Source organism: Cydia fagiglandana, chromosome Z, assembly GCF_963556715.1.
Source record: "Cydia fagiglandana chromosome Z, ilCydFagi1.1, whole genome shotgun sequence".
NCBI lineage: Eukaryota > Metazoa > Arthropoda > Insecta > Lepidoptera > Tortricidae > Cydia > Cydia fagiglandana.
The window spans coordinates 28,554,585-28,577,336 of NC_085959.1; the positions used below are offsets into that span (position 1 = coordinate 28,554,585).

General features: G+C 43.0%; 1 protein-coding gene across 4 annotated transcripts in view; it reads left to right on the forward strand.

Moving 5' to 3' along the window:
- The window catches only part of LOC134678591 (mediator of RNA polymerase II transcription subunit 12-like), a 31,508-nt gene extending 11,280 nt beyond the window's left edge, over positions 1 to 20,228 (forward strand). The window contains exons 16-48 of one of the 4 annotated variants that reach the window (XM_063537215.1): positions 532 to 674; positions 1,106 to 1,242; positions 1,630 to 1,712; positions 2,842 to 3,048; positions 3,180 to 3,292; positions 3,691 to 3,873; positions 3,989 to 4,133; positions 4,216 to 4,405; positions 4,735 to 4,826; positions 4,900 to 5,008; positions 5,349 to 5,569; positions 6,409 to 6,588; positions 7,096 to 7,236; positions 7,587 to 7,707; positions 9,909 to 9,947; positions 11,054 to 11,239; positions 11,319 to 11,406; positions 11,591 to 11,754; positions 11,978 to 12,101; positions 12,555 to 12,667; positions 13,142 to 13,298; positions 13,459 to 13,706; positions 14,280 to 14,556; positions 14,651 to 14,790; positions 14,877 to 14,979; positions 15,140 to 15,241; positions 16,638 to 16,761; positions 17,947 to 18,056; positions 18,177 to 18,277; positions 18,363 to 18,675; positions 18,753 to 19,049; positions 19,168 to 19,245; positions 19,742 to 20,228. In XM_063537215.1, coding sequence (XP_063393285.1) covers positions 532 to 674; positions 1,106 to 1,242; positions 1,630 to 1,712; positions 2,842 to 3,048; positions 3,180 to 3,292; positions 3,691 to 3,873; positions 3,989 to 4,133; positions 4,216 to 4,405; positions 4,735 to 4,826; positions 4,900 to 5,008; positions 5,349 to 5,569; positions 6,409 to 6,588; positions 7,096 to 7,236; positions 7,587 to 7,707; positions 9,909 to 9,947; positions 11,054 to 11,239; positions 11,319 to 11,406; positions 11,591 to 11,754; positions 11,978 to 12,101; positions 12,555 to 12,667; positions 13,142 to 13,298; positions 13,459 to 13,706; positions 14,280 to 14,556; positions 14,651 to 14,790; positions 14,877 to 14,979; positions 15,140 to 15,241; positions 16,638 to 16,761; positions 17,947 to 18,056; positions 18,177 to 18,277; positions 18,363 to 18,675; positions 18,753 to 19,049; positions 19,168 to 19,245; positions 19,742 to 19,948 — 5,036 coding nt within the window. In that variant the 3' untranslated portion in view covers positions 19,949 to 20,228. The remainder of the gene's footprint in view (positions 1 to 531; positions 675 to 1,105; positions 1,243 to 1,629; positions 1,713 to 2,841; positions 3,049 to 3,179; positions 3,293 to 3,690; positions 3,874 to 3,988; positions 4,134 to 4,215; positions 4,406 to 4,734; positions 4,827 to 4,899; positions 5,009 to 5,348; positions 5,570 to 6,408; positions 6,589 to 7,095; positions 7,237 to 7,586; positions 7,708 to 9,908; positions 9,948 to 11,053; positions 11,240 to 11,318; positions 11,407 to 11,590; positions 11,755 to 11,977; positions 12,102 to 12,554; positions 12,668 to 13,141; positions 13,299 to 13,458; positions 13,707 to 14,279; positions 14,557 to 14,650; positions 14,791 to 14,876; positions 14,980 to 15,139; positions 15,242 to 16,637; positions 16,762 to 17,946; positions 18,057 to 18,176; positions 18,278 to 18,362; positions 18,676 to 18,752; positions 19,050 to 19,167; positions 19,246 to 19,741) is intronic. The other 3 variants (XM_063537217.1, XM_063537219.1, XM_063537218.1) reach the window with 3 other exon arrangements.
- The last annotated feature ends 2,524 nt before the right edge of the window (positions 20,229 to 22,752 follow it).

Here is a 22,752-nt window from a genome sequence, read left to right on the forward strand (position 1 = left end):
TTTTGTAGGTACATAAAAAGTCAATGTTATTGGTATCACTGTCACTTAAAATGAATAAGTATTTGCTTATTTTTTTCGTAAAACCTATGTTCCTATGATCATGTCACAAGGACGTATATTTTCTGAGATATGATAAGCGAAAAACCGAAAATGTGACCTTCAAACCAAACCCCCCTTTTTGATATGTTCACCTCCTAACGAGTCCAAAAAAGTTACTAAGTAAAAATGTGTCCCAAGCATTTCCCTCTTTAATATATCTTTCCGTTGCCCGACCTAAATGTAGTCAATATGATGGGTGCTGATGCTGAGAAAGGGGCGGCTACATGGCTTGGGCCTAGGGCGGCAAAGACTGCAAATCCGCCACTGCATAGGCCACGCGTGGCGCTTGCGCTACCTAGGCGGTCATATCTGTCCTAATCGTAACAGACGCGTTTTGTTAGAGAGCGAATCTTCTGTACCTAGTACTAATATTTATTTTGTGCTGTTGTATGATTGTCGTGTGGTATACATATAAAGATGTACGGTGCGCAGGCGACCTGATCTCCCCGACGGAGCCGACGTCGTCGTCGGGCAGCACCAGCAGCGGCACCGCGGCGCCCGCCACCGGCGGCAGCGCCTCGCACAACGTGGACGACGACACGTTTGAGGGCATCGACCTCAAGCCCAAGATGGAGGTGCCTTACATCACTTCTACTCGTATCATAACTATAAATAAAGCCTGGATGCCAGAGTGATATACGTTTTAACAACGCTATATGCGGCTTTCAATTCATGTTTTTTTTATATTTTTTAAATAACAATGCCATTTAGTTTTCTTAAACGTACTTAACCATACCTCGAAGTTAACGGAATTGAATAAAAATATGGTATGCATATTATATTCATATGCATTGTACCTCCAACTCACTGCAAAGTTATCGTGGTCGGAGTGTATCAGTGTACAGCTCTGCCTGCCGTACATATTTCTCTTGTCTGACCATTAATTACAGTGATCTGATTTAAATCGTTTGTAGTAATAATAGTCATATATGAGCGATTCACGCGATTTATTCAGCTAAAGTTTTCGTAGAATATACCTTTACTAATATTTTCCCGTGTTCTCCAGGAACAGGCGCGAATGGATATGGATGGTTCCAAAATAGACGACGAACTCCATATGCTGTTGCAAAATATCAAAGAAGATCAACAAAATTCTATGGATGCACCTGACAGTCCTAAGGATCCCGGAGAATCATCACACAGGTTCCTATTCACTTATTTGCACTATCTGATAATTCAGTTTAATTTAACAGAATTTGACGACCGGTCTGTCCTTATCAGTAGTAACACTGCCGATATGAAGCCGATGGTCATGGGTTTGGATCCCAGTAAGGGCATTTTATTAGTGTATTGAGCACAGACATTTGTTCCTTGGACATGAGCGATGTTTTCTATGTAATTCGGTACATATTTGTGTATTAAGCATATGTATCGTTGTCTGAGTAGGTACATAGTTGTGTTGTGGACAAGCCTGCTTGAGTTTACTATGGGGATTTACTCAATTTGTGTATTTTTTTTTAATTTATAAATTTTAATGTCCTAATATTTATATATTTATAATGTCAAATTAATATAATGTGATTTTCACAGCGTGAACTCTCCTATGATGGGCTCGAGCAGCATGAGCATTCCTGGTATGAACTCAATGGGAATGGGTCCCATGTCCGTCTCAGGTAATTTATTAGTATTTTTTAAGAACAGTCACCTGCCTGGTTAACGGGTGCGTAGTATAATAAATACCAACATTTGATATAATCTAATTTTAATATCATTCACAACATATAACACACGTTGGGACTACCAACAAAAAATATATGTTTATAACATATATGGTAGAAATTCTCTAACTTACTTCGTATATATTAATAAATAATATAAAGTTTGTATTGGCTAATTATTTTTTATATAACATTCATAACTTATAGGAATTATTACAAATAAAGATTATTTGAAATATCTTATATATATTATAACATAATAATTACATGAGAAAAATACCTTCCAAAATATATGATCATACATGTAACAAAGTAATTAGTATCTTCTGCTGGTTGTTCTTTACTAAAGCAGGTCTCCGTTAGGTACGACGACGAGCGAAGCGAGGAGGAGTGTTAGGTTGAACTGCGAACAAACAGTGCGCGAGCCGAGCGAGCGAAGCGAGCGTGCCGCGGCAGCGGCCGGCGAAGCGCCAGAACGAAATTGGTCCATGGTTAACTTACCGGAATTTATTATTCATTTATGTTCTTAGATCCGGTAACTGATATAGTTTTTGATCGTTCAACTATATAATTTTTATGAAATTCAAGTTTTATACAATATGAAATTATCTACATTGAATGTTATTCAAAAACAAATTAGCCATTTTGACATTATACGGTTTGGGTTTTAGACAATGCAAAACTTATATTATTCAAATTTATACAAAGTGAGCGTATATCTTGTGAATGTTATATTAATAATTGGTATATATTATATTACTTACCCCTGGTTAACATATTGTAAATTAACTTCAATACTAATTAGTTTTTTTTATATATGGTAGAAATCACATACCTTTCTAAGTAGGTCGTCTAATCGCACTTATATTGCCAGCCAACGATACTACACACCACTTTGTAAAATATGTCACACGAAACAAACTAAATGGAACGTTCTTACATATAATATGAATACGTTACACATTATCACTTCCCTCAGACATCGTTGGCTTTCTTATAAATCGCGATTCTGTGACGTGTATTTAGATATTTAGATATGTGGCACGTTGAGAGCCGCAGTGGGTACAGTTCTGATGATGGTCAGGCATGCGCACGGGGTCGGCGGGCGAGTCGTCGGGCAGCACGGCGCCGGCGGCGGCGTCGCGGCACTACAGCTACACCATGCACTTCCCGCTGCCGCCCGCCGAGCCCGACCACACGCCGCACGACGCCAACCAGCGCCACATCCTGCTGCACGGCGTCGGCCGCCAGCGCGACGACGCTAAGCATCAAGTCAAGAAGATGACCAAAGGTAACCACATATTACTACACTTATATACTACAACTTTTGTTGGTTTAAAAATCTGTTTACTATACAATAAAACACACTATTAAAAAGAGGCGGATCCCGTTACACATTAACGAGACACATTCTTGTTTCAGAAATATGCAAATTATTTTCAAAGAAATTCTCAATCGACGTGGCGGAGGGCGGCAAGGTGAAGAAACACGCTCGGAGCGAGTTCAACTTCGAAGCCGTCACACAAAAATTTCAAGTTCGTATAATTTCCTAAAGTCCTGGTCGATATCAACACTTGACAGTAATTAGTGACCAATTCGTGCGATGACAGGTCTTACAATGCCACGATTGGGGCTGCTCGCGCGAAGACGATTCCAGCGTATGTTGCAAAACTTGCTTACTATTTCTTCGTTTCGTTCTTCGCTGTCCTTAATGGTGTTGCTATTTACTCGAAATGATATTAATTATGATATTATATCGTTGTTCCTCGTTATCCCCGCATAAATACGAGCCTCCGACACCGCCTTTACGAGGTATAACTTACGCCTCCGGTGTCAGGTGGGTCACAATCTCCTCTATTGGATTTCCGCTTGTAAATGTTGTGACGGCAAATGCGTACGGGCCAGATCGGTGTAAGAGACGGGTGTGTTGTAGGCGATGTCGATGTACGAGCAAGGCGCGGTGTCGTGGGCGGTGGGCGGCGCGGTGTGCGAGGCGCTGGCGGCCTACGCGGCGGGCGCCACCACCTATCTGCCGCAGCCCGAGCACGTCGCCTTCGCTCTCGACCTCATGGAGATAGCGCTTAATGTGCACGGTCTTATTGAGACATGTATACAGGTAACATTAGAATTTATGACAGTATTACCTGCGCCGCTCGTTACCTCTTATTATCAAATTATCTATTTAGATCGCCTTGTGGTTACCTTAGTAAACGTTCCTGTGTATGTGTCAGATTTTGAAAGAGCTGTCAGAGGTAGAAGGCGCGCTGATAGCGCGCGGCGCGCCGAGCACCGGGCTCGCTGCGCCGCGGGCGTACACCTCGGCGCTGGCGCTTTACACGGTCGGCGCCCTCCGGAGATACCACTCCTGCTTGCTGTGTGAGTGCCCTTTTTATGACGTTAACGTAAAAGTACAAATTATGTAGTGAAACTGTGCGTGATGATGTGTGTCGTTATGCAGTGTGCGTAGAGCAGACGTCCGCGGTGTTCGAGCAGCTGTGCCGGCTGGTGAAGTGCGTGGTGAACCCGGGCGACTGCGGCTCGGCGGAGCGCTGCGTGCTCGCGCAGCTGCACGACCTGTACAAGGCGGCCGCGCACCTCTGCCACGCGCCGCACGCAGACACCTTCGCCAACGCCTACCCCAAGATCAAGTCAGTATTCGCCTTCAAATTATAACGTAAATAATAAGAGATTCTAGGCAATGCTAGTCTTAAGACCCCCGTTTCCCTTATGTAGTTTGATCAACCAAACTCCCTCAAGGGAGTCGAGCGATGATATTGCCATTATATATATCAAGATTTATCGCATGACGCCTGTGTTTGATTAATTAATATCCATGCTAAATGACAGCTTCTTAGGACTGCCGACCACTGAGGAGAAGTGGTCCGCAGACAAATAGATTAGCCTAGGAGTCGAAACTATACAATAATTGCCAATTAACAAGCCAAGACTGCATATATTCGATGTCGATATGTTTCAGGCAAGCACTGTACTCGCCGCTGCAGCCGACTCCCTCGAGCTACGTCTACAATCCGCAGTTCCTCAGCGAGTTCTTCGCGAACCCGCGCAAGGGTACGCACGAACCTTTTTTCACACACCTTTTGTTAAATGACTATACTATGATTGAAAAAAAAACAACTTTCAGGTAAATTAGAAATGTGTTGGGCGCGGCAAGTGGGCGAGTCGGCGGCCAACAGGTACAGCTTCGTGTGCTCCGCCATGCTGGCTGTGTGCCGCGAAGTTGACAACGACAGGTGAGCTCAGCGTTACTCTTATTTCTGTCCGTATTTGCTGAGAACATAAGTGATTTGATTGATTTACACTTTGAAAGCATCCTTAACGTCGCCCAGTTAGTCTCTCCTCGATCGCGCTCACGAACAAACACTTGAATATCCCGATTGAAATCTATTAGAGTTGTCCTTCGGCGTCCGTCCCTCCTCACCAACGTAACCAACATTGCAGTATTTAAGGTCACGTACACCTGTGCGTCATTCTAAGTACGCCTACTTTAAACCGCCGAGCTAGTTTGGCAACAAACCAACATGTAGCCCGCCTTGGCTCGTACGTCTATTGACACCCCCTTTACTTGTGCAGAGTGAACGAACTGGGCGTGCTGTGCGCGGAGATGACCGCGTGGTGCAGCGGGCTGGCGGCGGAGTGGGTGGGCGCGCTGGTGGCGCTGTGCGGCGCGCAGCACTACCCCGCCGCGCCGCACGCCGCGCCGCCGCCGCTCTACCCCGACCTGCTCCACCACCGCGACCTGCACGACGCCGCCGCGCACGATGCGCTCGCCGTCTTCACCTGCATACTAGTCGGTCAGTATCACTACCACAAACGCACCTCCGCGCCATATTTTTATGCTTCGGGCAGGAAACGCGTACAGCGTACGCTTCGAGGGTGGACCGACGCTGATGCCGACCGCCATAAATTTATTTTTCTCAAAAATGGACGGCAAAGTCGACTATGCCGTCTAAAAAATAGGTCGCGAAGCGCGGAGTTTATGGTTAGTCAAAATTTAAAAAGTTAAAAACATTGCAGTCTCGATTTTGGGACTGCAATGTTGCATACAAATTCCATTATTTGTCGAGTTCCAAACTTTTTAAAAGTTCAAATGGCCATATCAAATGAAGGCACAGGCCCATTAAACAGCCAAACAGATGATTAGTACCGCGACTATTTAGTTGTCTCAAATAGGTTGGCGTATTTTCGGCAGAAAAATACACTTCTATTTTTTTATTAAAAAAATAAAAAGGCGGCAAGGGCTTTTCTCTGTGAAAATATATACGTAAGAACTTTGCTTTTGTAAAATGTTTCTATGATATTTATGTTTCTTGCACCATTTTTGAGAAAAGCACTATATATGACTCGGCTGGAAGGCTACTTGCTGGCTTCGGATTCAATTAAACGGACTCCCAAGGTCGTCCGTTTAAAACGAATCCTCAGCCTGCAAGTAGCTACTTCCGAGCCTCGACAATAATGTACTATTGGGCTACTGTTCCAAGACGCGCCTTTATGGCCCTAACTTAAATACCACAATCCCATAAAGTAAGAGTGTTTTTGTAAACACAGTCGTATTGTGGCTCTAGTGAAAAGGGTACGAGTGTCATATGAAACTTATATCTTTTTCATAATAAAAGATTATATTTGGTTGCAGCGCGGCACTGTTTCTCCCTGGAGGATTTCGTACGGCACGCGGCCCTGCCGTCGCTGGTGAAGGCGTGCGGCGGCGGCGCGGCCGGCAACCCCGCCAACGCGCCCTCGCCCGACACCGGCGCGCGCCTCACCTGCCACCTGCTGCTGCGGCTCTTCAAGACCATCGACACGCCGCAGCCGGGTAACGACCTCCCTTCACCGACATTGCAGAAAAATCAGGCTATTACGAAAAACGTCTTATCTGATTGAAGAATTACGGGTGCGAGAGTTTGCCACATGTCTTGACGTTGAAACTAAGAAGCAGAAGCCTCTTATGAGCGTACAATTCATGCTCGGCAAGAAAATACACTGATATTTCAGAATACTTCATAGTCATTCGATATTTCTAACCTGAACTTTTTAACCCTTCATGTGCAAGTATTTGCAGTACTGGTTTGTCTATGAATCCGAAGTTACCTCATATAGACACACTCGTATCGTACTGACCTACTTGTCCATTTTGTGTCTCCAATCCACTCTATGTATAGACATGTAGACGATGCGAGAACTCGCATGCGAGTTTCATTACATTGCGGTTTATGATCGGTCGGTTGAGTTGGAGGTAACCAACAGTCCGCAATGTAACTAAAATCGCATGCTAGTTCGCGCGCCATCTAAATCAGCCCTAAGGTGTGACGTGTTGTGTCAGGGTTGTACTCGGTGTCGACGTCGCCGGGGCCGGGCGGCGGCGCGGCGGGCGTGCGCCTCTCCTGCGACCGGCATCTGCTGGCCGCCGCGCACAAGAACATCGGCGTGGGACCCGTGCTCGCCACGCTCAAGGCGATACTCAGTAAGTGCATGAAAGCTCATCTACTAGTATAATGTATTATAACCTAATTAAAATGCATAAAAATGAATGCGATACGGTTTAGATGTTCAAATAGACATTAGAACATCTAACAACATTCGTTGTCGGCTATGCTTATATTGGTTTCAGAAAGTCATTTATATTTTGGGTTCAGAAAAATAAATTAGAGTATCTAAGACTCATTTCTATTGCGAATTTTTAAACATCATGCCATTGTAACCTTTAGCGGAATAATAATTGCGTAAATATTCCTGTTTTCACTTAAAAATATGTAGTGCTAGAATTACGCTTTATGTAAAAATGGAACCTGTAAAATGCATGTTATATGTTAGTGGTGGGCGACTCAACGGCGCGAGACAACGGCAAGTCGGGCGGCAAGAAGTCGTGCGAGCTCTCGCACATACTGGGTACGAGCGACGCGGCGCCCGCCGACACACAACTCGATCTCATAACGTAAGTCTACACTCACACACACTACTACACGACAATAATAATACAAAAAGTCCTTACGTGACTTTCGTACCTTAAATATTGTATTTCTTACTTACTATCAAAGATTCATTGATTGTGTAATATGTGGAAAGTCAGTCAATTTCGTTCTTCGAATTTGGTAGCCATACGAGATGGCGCTGTAGGTACGTAAATTTATTTGTGTATGTTACAGATATGCGGTAACTTTAGGTGTCCAAAGTTGATACTCGATAATTCAGTAACCACAAAACATATGGCGCAGTACAGCGGCATCTGTTACTGCTGTCAAACAAAACGCACGTTTTTTTCTTAGGGTTTACCTCTCTATTACAATCAACAACTCTAGACAGATTATTATTTCGGTGATAAAAATGATCCCTTATCCAACTCCGGTGCTCAATCGATTTCCATATCAAATTTCATCTAAATCGGTTCAGCTGTTGTTTAAGTGTGAAGAGGTAACAACAGACAGAGATAGTTTCGCATTTATAATATGTACACATATTAGTAGGGTTACGTTTTAAACACACACGTTTATATCTCGAGATATAACCGTTAGCTAGTAGGTTGTGTCCCAAGGAAGCAACATTATAAAAATAAATGTATGATGGGAGCGCACATTGAATCCTAAACGATGCGAAGGATTTTGCAATAACGAGAGATCGCCTTCCGGCGCGTTTGGCCATTGATAGTGTGGCACTAATTCTGCACTTACATAAATTATGTCATCACAATCAATGATCCGTGCCCGAGTCAAATGCAAGCAATATTATAAACCATTATATCCTAGCCTCAAATATATCGACTTAAGCATAAAGTAAAAGTAACCTATAATTTCCAAAACATTTTCCATGTGAACTCGATAGTGTGATGCCGGCTGTACACGCACGACGAGAGCCATTCGCCGAGAGTCTCGGGCGAGAAGCTGTCGACGAGAGCACATCATGTACACACTCGTTGAATCATTTAAACCGCGGATGCCCGCTACGATGGACATAGAAACTGTTGCTGCGATTTGCCTCTGTGCTGCTAGCTACATTAATCATTTAGGCGTATATCATTAAAAAAAAATACTAAGCCATCGAGAAGAAGGAGGTGGTGGATGGTTACTATGTACCGCAAAAGAACCCAAATCAATTAGCTCACTTATTCGGACCCAAGCATCGTAGATATATTGCTTACTTTTGGGTTCCATAGAACTGGTTCCATTTGGTAAAAATTTAAAAACTGCAACTCATGCTGAGTTGGACCACATTTTAACGGCTTATCACCAAAACGCGTTTTTACAGAAACACACTGGGGTAATTATTGATAGCAATATTTAACATACGTTTGGTGGTAATTTGCATTTGTGACGTCTATACCCAATTTGTTCATAGATTTTTGTCGGGTAGTTACACAAATCTCTGTTTTAACAATGGGTTTGTACATGCTCTGCCTCGCTGCCCTCGCGGGAGCAGCGAGACCCTTTGACTAGGTCGCAAAAATCTTTGACCGACCGCAATCGGAGAACAGCGAGACGAGACAAGGAAGACCGAGACAAGGCGAGAGCAGTCTGTACACACTCGCTCTCGGCCTGTCTCGGGTGTCTCGCCGAGCGGGTACAGCCGGCATGAGATCTTATATTTATATGATGCATTTTTCACAAAATTTTGTTTCAAATATTTGTGGCTAGGACTTCCTAGATCAACTTAAATAAAAGTATGTTATACCTATGTCCGTAGTTGTGTTCAAAATATTTACTTTGTTTTTATTGAAATAAAACGTCAAATCTGTTTTCTTATGTGTCAACACAATTACAGGGCCTGAGCATACTGGTGAAATAATTTGATATTAGAAAAAGTAGACGTGTATCAAAATTATAAAAGAGTATTTGGACTTGAGGGGAAAAGGGTTTTGCTGAGATTATACCAGTTTCTCGCGATGTTTTCCCTCACCTATGACATACCGGCATGCATATTGACTTATTTTGCAGTAGGTGGTTACCTAATACAATCAAATAATTACCCAAGGAAAGGACGATAAAACACTTGAAATGTTTAAATTTTGTATTTATTAAATTTACTGAAAGAAATTTAATCACCCTTGCATAATCAGAGCAATTCAGCTCCCGAATTGCAATGAATCCATAAACTATAATTATGTATATGTAATATTGACAAGCAATTATTTTTCATCCTTAGGATAGACTCAGAGATGAGTGGGGGCCATAGAACTCCTAGGTTTGTTTTTGATTTAATATTGAGTTTCACGGTTGCACTCCCTCGCGGTCCGACTGGCTTCACTCGACTCGACCGTTATTCGTCTCACCTCATCATGATCCTTCCTCATTTTGCACGTATTGATAAAATTCCTATTCAATTAATATTATTGCACGTTTTGCATTACCATATTTTATTTAAAAAAAAAACACATCTAATCCACGTGTAACGATCAGTATTAAGTCAATACTAAATAATATTGATAAATGTTATTGAAGAAGCCATTTGCGAGTTGATCTCGGCTCACTAAAAGAAACATTATCAGTACGTGCAAAGGTTACCTTTCTACCCTTCACGCTTTGCTTATATGTTTTGTTAGCCCGAGTTCACGATCCTCATGTGTCCATGTTTCACGGGACCCCGACCCGCCACACAGTCGCTTGATCCCATGTCTAGTCCGGTTAGCATGACTTGCGTTGTCGCGCGCAACTCCATACATGATGTCTCGCTTGACATAATATGGAGTCGCGCACCAAGACAACGTAAGTCGTCGCGCTAAGCGGTCAGGTTTGCGGGCCAGCAGCTCCGTGTAAAAAGAACTGTAACATTGCCTATACGTACTAATAACCAGCACTGTCACCGTTTATAGATACCAACTGGGCAAATTATTCTGTATTGGTTCATTAACCTTGGTGTCATTCTATCCTATAGTCTCTCTAACTGTGTCAGTCCATCTTTACCGCTTCTGAAGTCTGTCACTACATGTTGTGTCTAATACTATGGAATGTGAGATCAAATTGCTCCGTGTTATTTTGACCATTGCTTAAACTGTGTGCTACAGAGGGAAGCTCCAGCTGGTAATCAAACATGAACGATTGATAACACAGAACTATCATATGAACCTTTATAACTTTTGATACCCGGAGCGCTGTAGATGTTTCTGTCGATCATTATTATAAATTGAAACAAATTTACAAATAAATAGAACTAGCGTGACTCTACCGCGCTCCGCTTCACCGAATTGTGCTTTAAATGTTTAAGAAAACCTAACACTAATGGTCAAATGAATGTTCGTGTAACGTGAACGTTTTTTTGAAGCCTCTGTAAAATATAAGATGTGTGTCCAGGGGTAGCGGCGGCGTCGGGTCCACGTTATTAGATTCGTCGCAGTCGCTGTCCTCGCTGGCGAGGCACGTGCTGCAGGAGATCTGCTCCGAGGAGTGGGTGCTGCAGAAATGTCTCCAGAACCCGGACGAGCTCTACCAGCCCGACATGCTCCTCGACTCCATGCTCACGCCTCGCCAGGCGCAAAGGTCAGATCTACAAACGACACTTTAGTGACTGTCCATGTGCTCGGTAAACTTTGTAGTCATTTATATTTGCCTTATTCAGACTGCTGCATATGATCTGCTACCCCGACTCGGCCAGCCACACGCAGCCCGACCTCGACCAGAAGACCATGGTCACTCGTCTACTAGAGGTAATAAATCAGTTACTTATGCACATGTCCAATTGCAGTATAAATATGTATTTGAAACTGTTTATTTTACTGAATCATACTGGACGCAGAGTGACTGGAAAGCGAGGAAGAATATATTTTATAAAGTGTACAATGAGTGTATATTAATGGGTAGGTGTAGTATGTAATTATGAATGTTGTGCAGAACCTCGAGCAGTGGTCGCTGCGCATGTCGTGGCTGGACCTGCAGCTGATGTTCAAGCAGTTCGCGAGCGGCTCCTCGGAGCTGAACGCGTGGCTGGACATGGTGGCGCGCGCCGTGGTGGCCGTCTTCCAGCAGCCAGCGCCGCCGCCGCCCGACAAGGACAGGTGACTAGCCGCTCACGTACCAGACGCACACCTACTGCTAGCGGTCACCCATCGGGCGATTTGAGTAACTGTTGCATTGCAAGTGTATACGTATATAATCATATAGGCTGATTTGTAATTCGAGGAAAGTCAAGTAGCTAGTACTAGTGTCAGTTTGCAACAAATAAGATCCTTTAACCGAGGGGGCCCATGGTTAGATTTTAGAAAGTTTCGTTTGTCGCAGGACGGGCACGGACCGCGGCGTGGTGAGCACGAGCAAGTGGTCGGAGTCGGTGTGGCTAGTGGCGCCGCTGGTGGCCAAGCTGCCCGCCGCCGTGCAGGGCCGCGTGCTGAAGCAGGCCGGACAGGTTACTGATCATTTATTACTATTAGTAACAGCCCTCTGCACCTTGCACCAAACCGTGTGTAGGTACATGAATCGTGTTCGCAAAGCGGGGCTAAAATCCTGACCTAGAAAACTTTATGCAGCTGTTAGGAGCAGGGCTCGGAACCCAGAAATAGCCCAATATTTTGAATTATTTTCTGCTCTTAAAGTAGGACTGATTAAAGTATTTAGGTACCGATTTTGTATTATTAGTGAAATAATAAACCAAACAACGAAATAATACCGGTATTTTTGCATGGAGCATATACAATACCGACCGGTTTCCGACCCCTGATTAGGAGGCTTTTATTCTTTAAGAATTCATAAACAAGTATCTATTCTTAATAGTGATTTGTTTATATTTGTTCCTATGACTATATCATGAAGAACGCATATAACAACATAGAAAGCCATTATAAAAATCGTGTTCTTGCAGATTTTAGAGAGTGGTTGGGGCACCGGGTGTAACGGCGGGTGCAACAACGGCGGCGGCGGCGGCGCCAGTTCGCATCGCGACTGCAAAAGCCACCAGAGCCCGAGCTACAAGGGGTCAGTTCGATTACATTGGATAATATGAAATTATGAATAGTCATAACCAAGAGGTCGTTTAGGCCAAGATCTCCGGCGTATGCTAGAAACGGAATATTAATTATGCAAAGACAATAATATTTCTACAGCATCTGACAAGTATGCTGTATCAGGCGTCTAACCGAAGACTGCGGCGCGGCTATATAGTAGTATGTTACTACAATCGCTGTACTCAGTTTGTTCACTGTCTGTGCAATTTAGTTTCAACACCCGAAGTTATTGTGTAACGTTTCTAATTTGAGGTTTGTAAGAAACAAATAGGCACCATACATATATAAGCCTTTTTGAAAAGACACTCCTTAAATAGTAGTTTATGTTGTCAAATGAGTTATACGAAACTTGAAACAGCCCTTGCAACTTACTCGCAGTATAAATGTTTGATTTTCTAAATAGTAAGTATACGTAGTTTGTAACGCGATGAAATCGTGTTGGCAGGTCGTCGAGCAGCAACAGCGGCGGCAAGCGCGGCGTGAGCGGCACCAGCTGCGCCGGCAACAGCTGCTCGTGCGGCAGCGGCAGCGCCGTGCGGCTCGCCAACGAGCCGCTGCTGTCGCTCGTGCTCACCTGCCTGCGCCACCAGGACGACCAGAAGGTACGTCCACACCCCTCACAACACGGAGTTGCGTTTACCTTGCCAGAGTACAAATCATTGTGCGAGCTCTTATTAATCGGCCCGTATTTCCGGCGTACATTTATGAGTATTATTATATGTAGATGTTACAAATCAAATAAATGTTTTGTTTATATGTTAGGAGAGCTTGCTAAGCTCCATCCACGCACAACTGCAGCACTACCTGACGCACGCGCGCGAGCACGAGCGCGGCGCGGCGTGCGGCGACGCGTGGCAGGAGGAGGCGGCGCCCGAGGCGCTGCAGCTGCGCTTCTCGCTGGCGGGCGGCATGTTCGACGCCGTGCGCCGCTCCTACCAGCTCACCTCCGACTGGGCCGTGCTGCTGGCGCAGCTGCTCACCAACCAGCTGGTCGACGCCTACAACAACAGGTCACTACACCGCACCAGCTGCCCTGACCGACCCCCACCGGACTAAGGGCGGTATATCGCGCCTGAAACCTCATACGGCAATTTCAAAGTCCCGATTTATAATAATAATACACTACCCGCTACCTGGTAGAATACCTAAATCTTAGTTCTTCGAAATGTAGTTTATGGATTGCATTTGTATCATCAGGGTTAGTACAATCTTACCGGCGTGTAAAAAACACAAAGAGAGTGAACCTCATAAATACGATTTACCTTCCATAACGACGCAAAAGTACATCTGCTTACTGGCATTCCTAACCTTTAACTTTTAAACTTCTTTAATTTGGTCCTAAAATTTAATCATACTCACGCATTAGCATAAATTGTTAAACGTTCAAGATTGTAGTGCATCATTATTTTCCATCGCATTTTCACGAATTCTCTTGTCTGCTACTTCAGTCAGTCTCGCTATAGATAGTACTGCGGTTGACAGGAGTAGCATGACAAATACGAACGTTTCCGAGAAAGTACGATGGAAAACAATTATACACTACATCTGTGTAAAGAAGTAATACTTATTGTGATGTGTAACAGCGATCTATTCACGACGCTGATCGATATGCTGGCGACGCTGATCCACTCGACGCTGGCGGAGGGCTGCGACGACAACAATCGCAAGCACTACCAGAACCTGATGAAGAAGCTGAAGAAGGAGATCGGCGACCGGCACGGCGGCGCCGTGCAGAGCGTGCGCCAGCTGCTGCCGCTCTCCAAAAACACCATCGTCGAGGTCATCGCCTGCGAGCCGCTCGGGCTCGTCATCGACCAGAAGGGCAATAAGATCACCGGCTTTGATAACGATAAGAAACAGGTAACTTTCCTTTTGTTTTACTGACGCGCAATATATACCAACAGATATGCCTATAATGTAACATTCGAGCTGACTATGATTCTTTCGGCGGCAGGGCCTGCGACTGACGGACAAGCAGCGCGTGTCGGGCTGGGAGCTGGTGGAGGGTGGGCGCAACCCCGCGCCGCTGTCCTGGGCGTGGTTCGCCGCCACCAAGGTGGAGCGCAAGCCGCTCACCTACGAGAACGCGCACAGGTGCGTACCTCCGCATGCCCGCCCGCCGTTGTCAGAAACGATGCTCTCGTTGCAACAGGTACAAGTGTGACGCTCGATGTTCGCAGGTTGCTCAAGTACCACACGCACAGCCTGGTGAAGCCGCTCAGCTACTACCTGGAGCCGCTGCCGCTGCCGCCCGAGGACCTGGACAACAACGACAGTAAACAGGTAATTCGACCGTGTGTTCCTTTGTTTATTTTCCTTGCTCTACCCGTTCTCCCTGTCTTCTTGGCGTCGGGTCTGTTTAGTTTCATTTTCTGCTTTAAGTTATTCTATTTCCGTTTGAATCCATTCTTTTTTTGTGTCTCATAAATCTGTATGAATACAGGACTGTGGAAGCTTCGATTCAAGTCCAACTGGTTCTGGAAAAGGTCGCAAGTTACCTTGTAGTAAGAAAATTATTAATAAGAAACCAAAAGTTACTACACCGGTAAGTTATATTTCTAATTCAGTAGAGCCGTTCCATTTTAACCTGCTTTTGAAAGTTTGCTTTCGGCGAAACCGGGTCTGAGTGTTCGAGCTCAAATTGGTTATTGCATTGAAGCATTCCCACGTAACGACACCCTCACGCCGTCCGTCTGTCTATCATCCTCTAAGAATTCATTTAAAGCATGTCATATTTTACTGGTGTCTGTATTTATTTTCCTTAAATGGTAAAAGTGTCACATCATGTCAGCGTGTTTTTTAATGACACTGGTGTGACGTTTTCATCGACAGGCAGGTAGTTAAGTACGCCAACTACGGTCGAACGTGGTGCTCATTTGTTTATGACAACACATTGTGAAAGAGGTGTCACTACAGTATTTCGTCTTCAAATTAATAAATATGTTGTCCAGTCGGCTAACAGCCTGCGCTCTGTTCTGCAAACAAGACTAATCGAACTGACAAAATTGATATTCAATTGAGCAAGTCAAGTCCAGAGTCGGTTATTGCCTACTTTACAGTTGACAATACAGCACTTGGGCACACATGTTATTCTACCATGAATTGTTTCTGACCCCTCTGTCACCATTCTATTTACATCTTATACCAAATTATTAAAAGTAAATACGGTGTTATTTTAAGCCTGTATTTGTATTTAATATCAGAAAAATTAATTGATTAAATCACATACTTTGTGGACAAGGCAAATTATTTGGCGCCATAGTCGTTTCATAGAGCGGATTCGAAATTATGCCAATTTCTACGCATTGAGATGCCACTGATACATTCCATATTATTTACTACTTATCAAATAGATTAGGTATCAGATACGATACAAGCATGAAGACCGCGTTGAAAGCAACATCACATCAGCGCTAATAATAAAATAAAACACATGCACCTCAGGTGGAGTATTATGTTATTGACAATGGATTCACCAATACGTTAGTGTATTCACTACATTTGGAGTCCAATTCAGCACTATGAGAATTTGAAATGAGTCTTATAAATAAGCGGTTTTCCCCTCACCTTGCCCTATCGTTCCTTAGTATTGAAAATGTTGCATTCACTTATTAAGCTTTTTGTGAGGTGTAAAGGTCGTACACTCATTTAGTTACAACAATATTTGGTTGGAAAAAATATATTGTATCAGGAGGTCTTAAATTAATTTGATACACAGATTGGATCTCCAGACGTGTGATCAAAATTCTATTCTAAAAGAAACACATTGTTCTGAATAAATTTAAATAAGTAGGTAATGTCTCGCACGTGAGACGGGCATGTTGTTCCTAAGTGTGTATTCGGCCTGGCAAGCGTTTTTCGTAGTGATCGAGTGAGGTGCCCTTAGATTAGTGTTAGGTGTGGGTGTGCTAGTTGCGACGTAAAGTAATGGTTGTACGTAGACGAACGGGCAGGGCGCCGTGGCGGGCGCGGGGCTGGCGCCGGCGCCGGCGCAGCAGCCGCAGTTCATGCAGCAGCAGCAGCAGTGGTTCCCGCCGCACTCGCAGAACTACTACAACCCGCAAGGTACAAACACCACGCCTTTACTACATACACCCCAAACCTTAAACACCCACATATCCAACCGCACTTAATAACACTTGGATTCTAATATAGGTACGACATTGTCCTTCCCTAATAAATTACGAGTGCCTGTAACTTCTAATACAAACGGAACCCTATTTCTTATAAACAGTTCAACGTCTGATATAAATGTAATACGCATACAAATAAAACTAATCCAACGTTCAACATGTTCTTTAGAAGTAGGTAAATAATATTAGAAATACATGCATATTTATAAATATTTGGGAATAAAATTAGATTGAATTTCATTAAATATTGGTAATAGTACTACATACTGGTGCATATATGTATTTTCTCCAATATGCTCGGAAATGTACACCTTACTGTAGCAAAAATAGTACGGGAAGTTCTTCGTTAATGTCAAACTCTAACTAAAAAACATCAAACTATCGCTGTCCTGTTCTAGCGGACGGGAAGTAAAAAAACACTACAGTAATAACTTATTACTGTAGTGTTTTTTACTTTTTAATAATATAAAACGCAAACAGCCAATTATTATTGCCGCGAGCCGCTTCTACACGACCCGATCAGCTATCATTTCACGTGTATGATCGTGCGAATACTCCTTAATAAAATCAAAGATTATTTTTATATTTTTTTTAAATCTCATCCGTGTTCATAAAGCTTACATAGTTTGTCAAAGGACTTTCTCATTTCAAACATAGACAAAGAGAATCATACTATCTTTGTCTTACACTAGTACTAGCACCCAAAAGAAAAGGATGGGTGTAGTTTTCCTGGTTCTTACTGACTGAAAAGTTGGTTTGACAAACTATATTGCGCAATTATATTGAATGAACGAATATTGAATGGTACTGAATGGCAGAATAAGTTTGTGCCTTTAACTTTTAAAAATTAATTAAAGAGGGAAATTGTTTTTGACATTTTGGATGTGAAGGTTTGATTTGAGTGATGCTTGATGCTTAAATAATAATTATTTTAGCTTATTTCCTCGCATGTTTGGAGAAAAGCACTATATATGCCTCGGCAGGAATAGCAATTCGTAGATTCGTCTTCTTTGTCGGACTCCGCTTCGCGTCGTCCGACAAAATCGAAACTCATCCACGAATTGCCCTTTCCCGGCCTCTGCAATAATGTACTATTATTTGCGTGTCTTAACCATAGTGGGAGGCAATCAACGCGGCGTGGCGCCGCCCGCCAACACGCAGTCCAAGCAGGCGCTGAGCCACATGCTACGCCAGCGCGTGCCCTACAACCAGATGTCGCAGATGCAGGTGTGTATCTTTTTTGCCACGCCCGTTTTTGCAAATAAATAAATGAAAATCAATGAATACTCGCACCACCGTATCCGTGGATGAAACACGGCAGATTGTGTATCGTTGCATTGTTTGTAGGGAGGTGGTTATCCCGGAGCTCCGCATGCGCGAGGACCTTTCCCGCGGCAGGGCATGCGCCAGATGCAGCCTAACCAAATGGGGCAGATGGGGCCATCTAAGTAAGCAACATTTACCTCACTCTTTTAGTAGGAAACTCGTAGTGTAAGACATATGTACTACATTTAACCATATTCTTACTTACAGTCAAATGAATACAATTGGTGCAATGGGAGGGATGGGCCCGATGGGCCAAATGGGCGGAGTCCAGATGGGTCCCGGACAGATGGGTGCTGGTCAAATGGGTGCCGGGCAGATGGGCGCTGGGCAGATGGGTGCCGGTCAGATGGGCGCGGGTCAGATGGGCGCGGGCCAGATGAGCGCGGGCCAGATGGGAGGCGGGCAAATGGGCAACATGGGCGGCCAGATGTTCGGCGGGCAGTACGGCGGCATGCAGCAGGGCTACGCGGGCTACGGCCAGCAGATGATGCAAGCCGGCCAGCAACAGATGATGAATCAGGTACCTCTTGCCCCAACTTCCCTTCCTACATTATATTCTTACCCTCGAACTATGCTTAACATGCTTGAATTCTACAGGGTATGGGGCAAGGTGTCAGTCAAATGGGGCAACAAGTAAACCCAATGAACCAAGGGGTTGGCTCCATTGGGCAGAACGTCGGGCAGATGAATCAGGGCGTCGGGCAGACGGGCCAGATCGGCCAGGGCATGGGCCAGATGGGCCAGAGTATGGGGCAGATGGGACAACCAATGGGGCAAATGGGGCAGATGGGCCAGGGCGGAGGAATGGGCTCCATGGCGAACCAAGGCAACACTATGGGACCGCAAGGCAGCAATACTATGAGTGGCTTCCCTGGTCAACAAACGTTCCAACAGGTGTGTACTTTCTATAGTTACTTATTTATATACTTACAGCATTAATCGTATTTTGAACATATCATTATTTGTGTGTAATCGAAGTAGTTAGCCACTTACGTTCTACTTCTTTTCATAGAATATGATGGGAGGCCGATCCAGTCAAGAAGCACAGTACCTAGCGCAGAGGCAAAATGCGCGACCTCAGTACATGCAGGTACTCTCTCCAATACATCGCTCTAGGCCCCACAACAGGCCTTACGGATATCTGAATTCATAGACACTATATATGTATATAGCGATCCATGTTCCATTTTAATGTTTTTTTTTCAAATTTAATGTTTTATTCACCATGAACACTAGACATCTCTGTTATAAATATAATGTAGTAATTATTTATTTTAAAATTATTATTGTATGTGTCATGTCACTGGAAATGTTCAGTTGACTTGTAAAATAGCCCTTGAGGCCTACTTACTGAATTCTTTTTGTAAGACACGTACCGTTAAACATGTTTTACTAGTTCATGATGAATGATGACTAGTTCATACGGTGGCTCAACACACACTCATATACATATAAAAAGTATACCATCTCTCCGTATTTATCAACTGATAAATATGGATAGACATCTACATATTTTTTCTAACTATGTCCAATAAATAATACTAGTATAATATGAATGATAGTGATGTATTTTGTCGGACCGACAGGCGCCGAACGTAACGATGGGCGGCATGGGCGGGCCGGCGCCGCCGTACCCGCGCGGCATGCAGCCGCAGAACTCGGCGCAGTACCAGCAGATGACGCAGCAGCAGCAGCGCATGCGTCAGCAGATGCTCGCCATGCAGCAGCAGCAGCAGCAGCAGGGCCCGCTCGTGCAGCACCTGCAGCGTAACCAGTACCAGCCGCCCTACTGACTGCCGCTACACTAGCCTCCCTCCACCACCACCACCTCATAATAGTAATAGCGACAATATTACCGACTATCTCTCCATCTCGCGGGTTACTACTGTTCCTGATTAAATGTTCACTTCAATACTAAAATATCTGTGAAGACATACATTGTAACCGCTTATAAAAGTACTACAAGCAGCAACGTAAATAGCGACCCAATAGAACGTGCTTAGAATGATCGGCAGAAGTGGTTATATTTAATCAAAACCGCCACCACCGTTGGTGGCCGGCGACTTGTTGCACCGCCGTGGTGTCCCGGTGAGATATGGCCCTTACGGCGCATTCACATCACACGCACGCGCGTAGCAGCGCCGCACGTACCTGTCGCAGCTCGCAGCGTGACGTTATTTAGCAAACAGCATGCAAACTGATCGCTCTAATGGAACCGCATAATATCAGTCTCAAGTACTTGACCTGGCTCGCCCGGTTTTGATTCGACTCAATCAATTCAATAGCATAATATACAGGGTGTAATTTTTTACGTGATACAAAATATGTTTTTCTAACTCCATAAACAACTAGCAATTGAATGCTCCTACTCTCGTTGAAATCAGACAATTTTATTTTGAATTTTTTAATTTTTTTTCGTGATATTTTTTGTACTTTTAAAGGATATTATGATATTAAAACAGCTTTAAAATGTAAAGTGAACTAAATTTCTTTTCAAAGTAGCGTAAATCACAAGTCATTAAACATTTTTTGTGATTTATGCTACTTTGAAAAGTAATTTAGTTCACTTTACATTTTAAATATCTTATAAAGCTGTTTTAATATCATAATATCCTTTAAAAGTACAAAAAATATCACGAAAAAAAATAAAAAAATTAAAAATAAAATTGTCTGATTTCAACGAGAGTAGGAGCATTCAATTGCTAGTTGTTTATGGAGTTAGAAAAACATATTTTGTATCACGTAAAAAATTACACCCTGTATAATATTTCTAAGTTTTATAACAATTTAGCTTAGTCTATGTGTTATGTGTATGTTGGTCTGAAAACGATTTACCTATGAGGGGATCAGACAGTTTTAGTATTTATACTCGCGAAGCTTAGGATACGAGCGACACCAATTTGATATATATATATATATATATCTAAACTTCGGCCTCAGTACCTACACCGCGTTGTTGTTGAGTAGTATGGAGGCGGACTCAATTTAATTTTGCTAATAACTTTACCGGGATTTCCCGGAATACCGGCAATTAGGATACATATACACATACGAATATATCAGCTGTTTCTTTTTACAAAATATGTGGTAAGCGGTTTTTTTTTGTTACACCCTGTTTGTAGTTAAAACTGTTAACGAACATATAGTTATGTTAACAAAATCGCTGAAAATAGTCATTAACTAAATATTTTGACAGTTATTACTATTTCGTGATATTTTATACGATCCCGGAATCCCGGAATTTAAATAATTATAATAATATTTTTAAGAAGCCGACTCCATACTTGCTGAGCTTTTTCCGGGAATTTGCTAAGTTTAGGTATAAAAGCATCCGAATTTCCGATCCCTGCATAATATGTAGTACTTTGTCTATCTACTAGTAGTTTATATATACTATATACACGGACAAATGGATGTCCATCTGGAAGGGTGTGATATAAACGTAATATAATGACTATGGCATATATAGAAGGTAGTAATAGTATCTGTTACTTATTATCTTACCTTGTCTTTGAAAACTTTTTTTACTTATATAAGTGAAATTACAATTAAATTATATTATTATTGCATTTGATAATAGAGTGATAACATTTTATGACTTTATCTATTCATTGGCTTACGAGTATGCCGTATTGGTAAGCGCAGTACCTCTTCAAAGTGATTCAGGTCAAGACGTAGAATACATGTTTTAACTTAAAAGGCTGATATAACGCAGCCAGGGCGTGTAACTGCTTAAGTGCTTATGGGACATATTTTACACCTCATAAGTATTTACTGACTGCAGCTTTTGGATACGGTGTTTCATTCGGTTCATATCCATGTTCCTAACTCGAGGTTTGAATTCGTTGTACTTAGTATTTTATTATATAATTTATTAATACATATTTTCATGTGAAATTTCAATTAGATATTTAAAACGTGACATTATTAAGAATTCTTTAACTTACCAGTTTCAAATCGTATTCTAATTTATAATTGTTTTTATGCCTGCCAAAACAAACACAACCAGCAAACAATTTCTTATTACAGAAAAAAAAATAGATTTTTTTTTTATTACAGGCTACATTTATTTAGTAGCTAGGTATTGTTATGTCTTTATCTTTATTATTGTATACAAATGAAGTAAAGCTGATCCCTGAACTGTAGATAAAACAAAAGGCTAAACATACACCTCGTAGACTTTGTGCCTTGTAGCCCTCGGCAAGTAGAGTCACAGAGTGCCGCGGCAGGTGCACACGGCAGACACGGGGGAGAGGCCACGCACACGCAGCCTGTTCTATTCACAATCATAGCCATGACCTATCGAACTTCTACTTTATTTATAGCAATATTTACACCGTATTCTAATAGCAATATTTATGGATACAAGTTAACTATTTAAAATATAGTCATTTTCTCGTTGATAAGCTAGTGTGATTATTTTGAAGATTGTCTTTTTATTCGTGTGAAATGATTAACCTTTTCGACGCCGTGTGAAACACAGACGCTGCCACTCGGACGCCACGTCACCGAAGTGTCAAAACTGAAATTGACTTTATGCATAGGCACGTAGGTCTATGTTGCTCTGTGGTCTGTGACCGATTAATCCGTCTTTGGC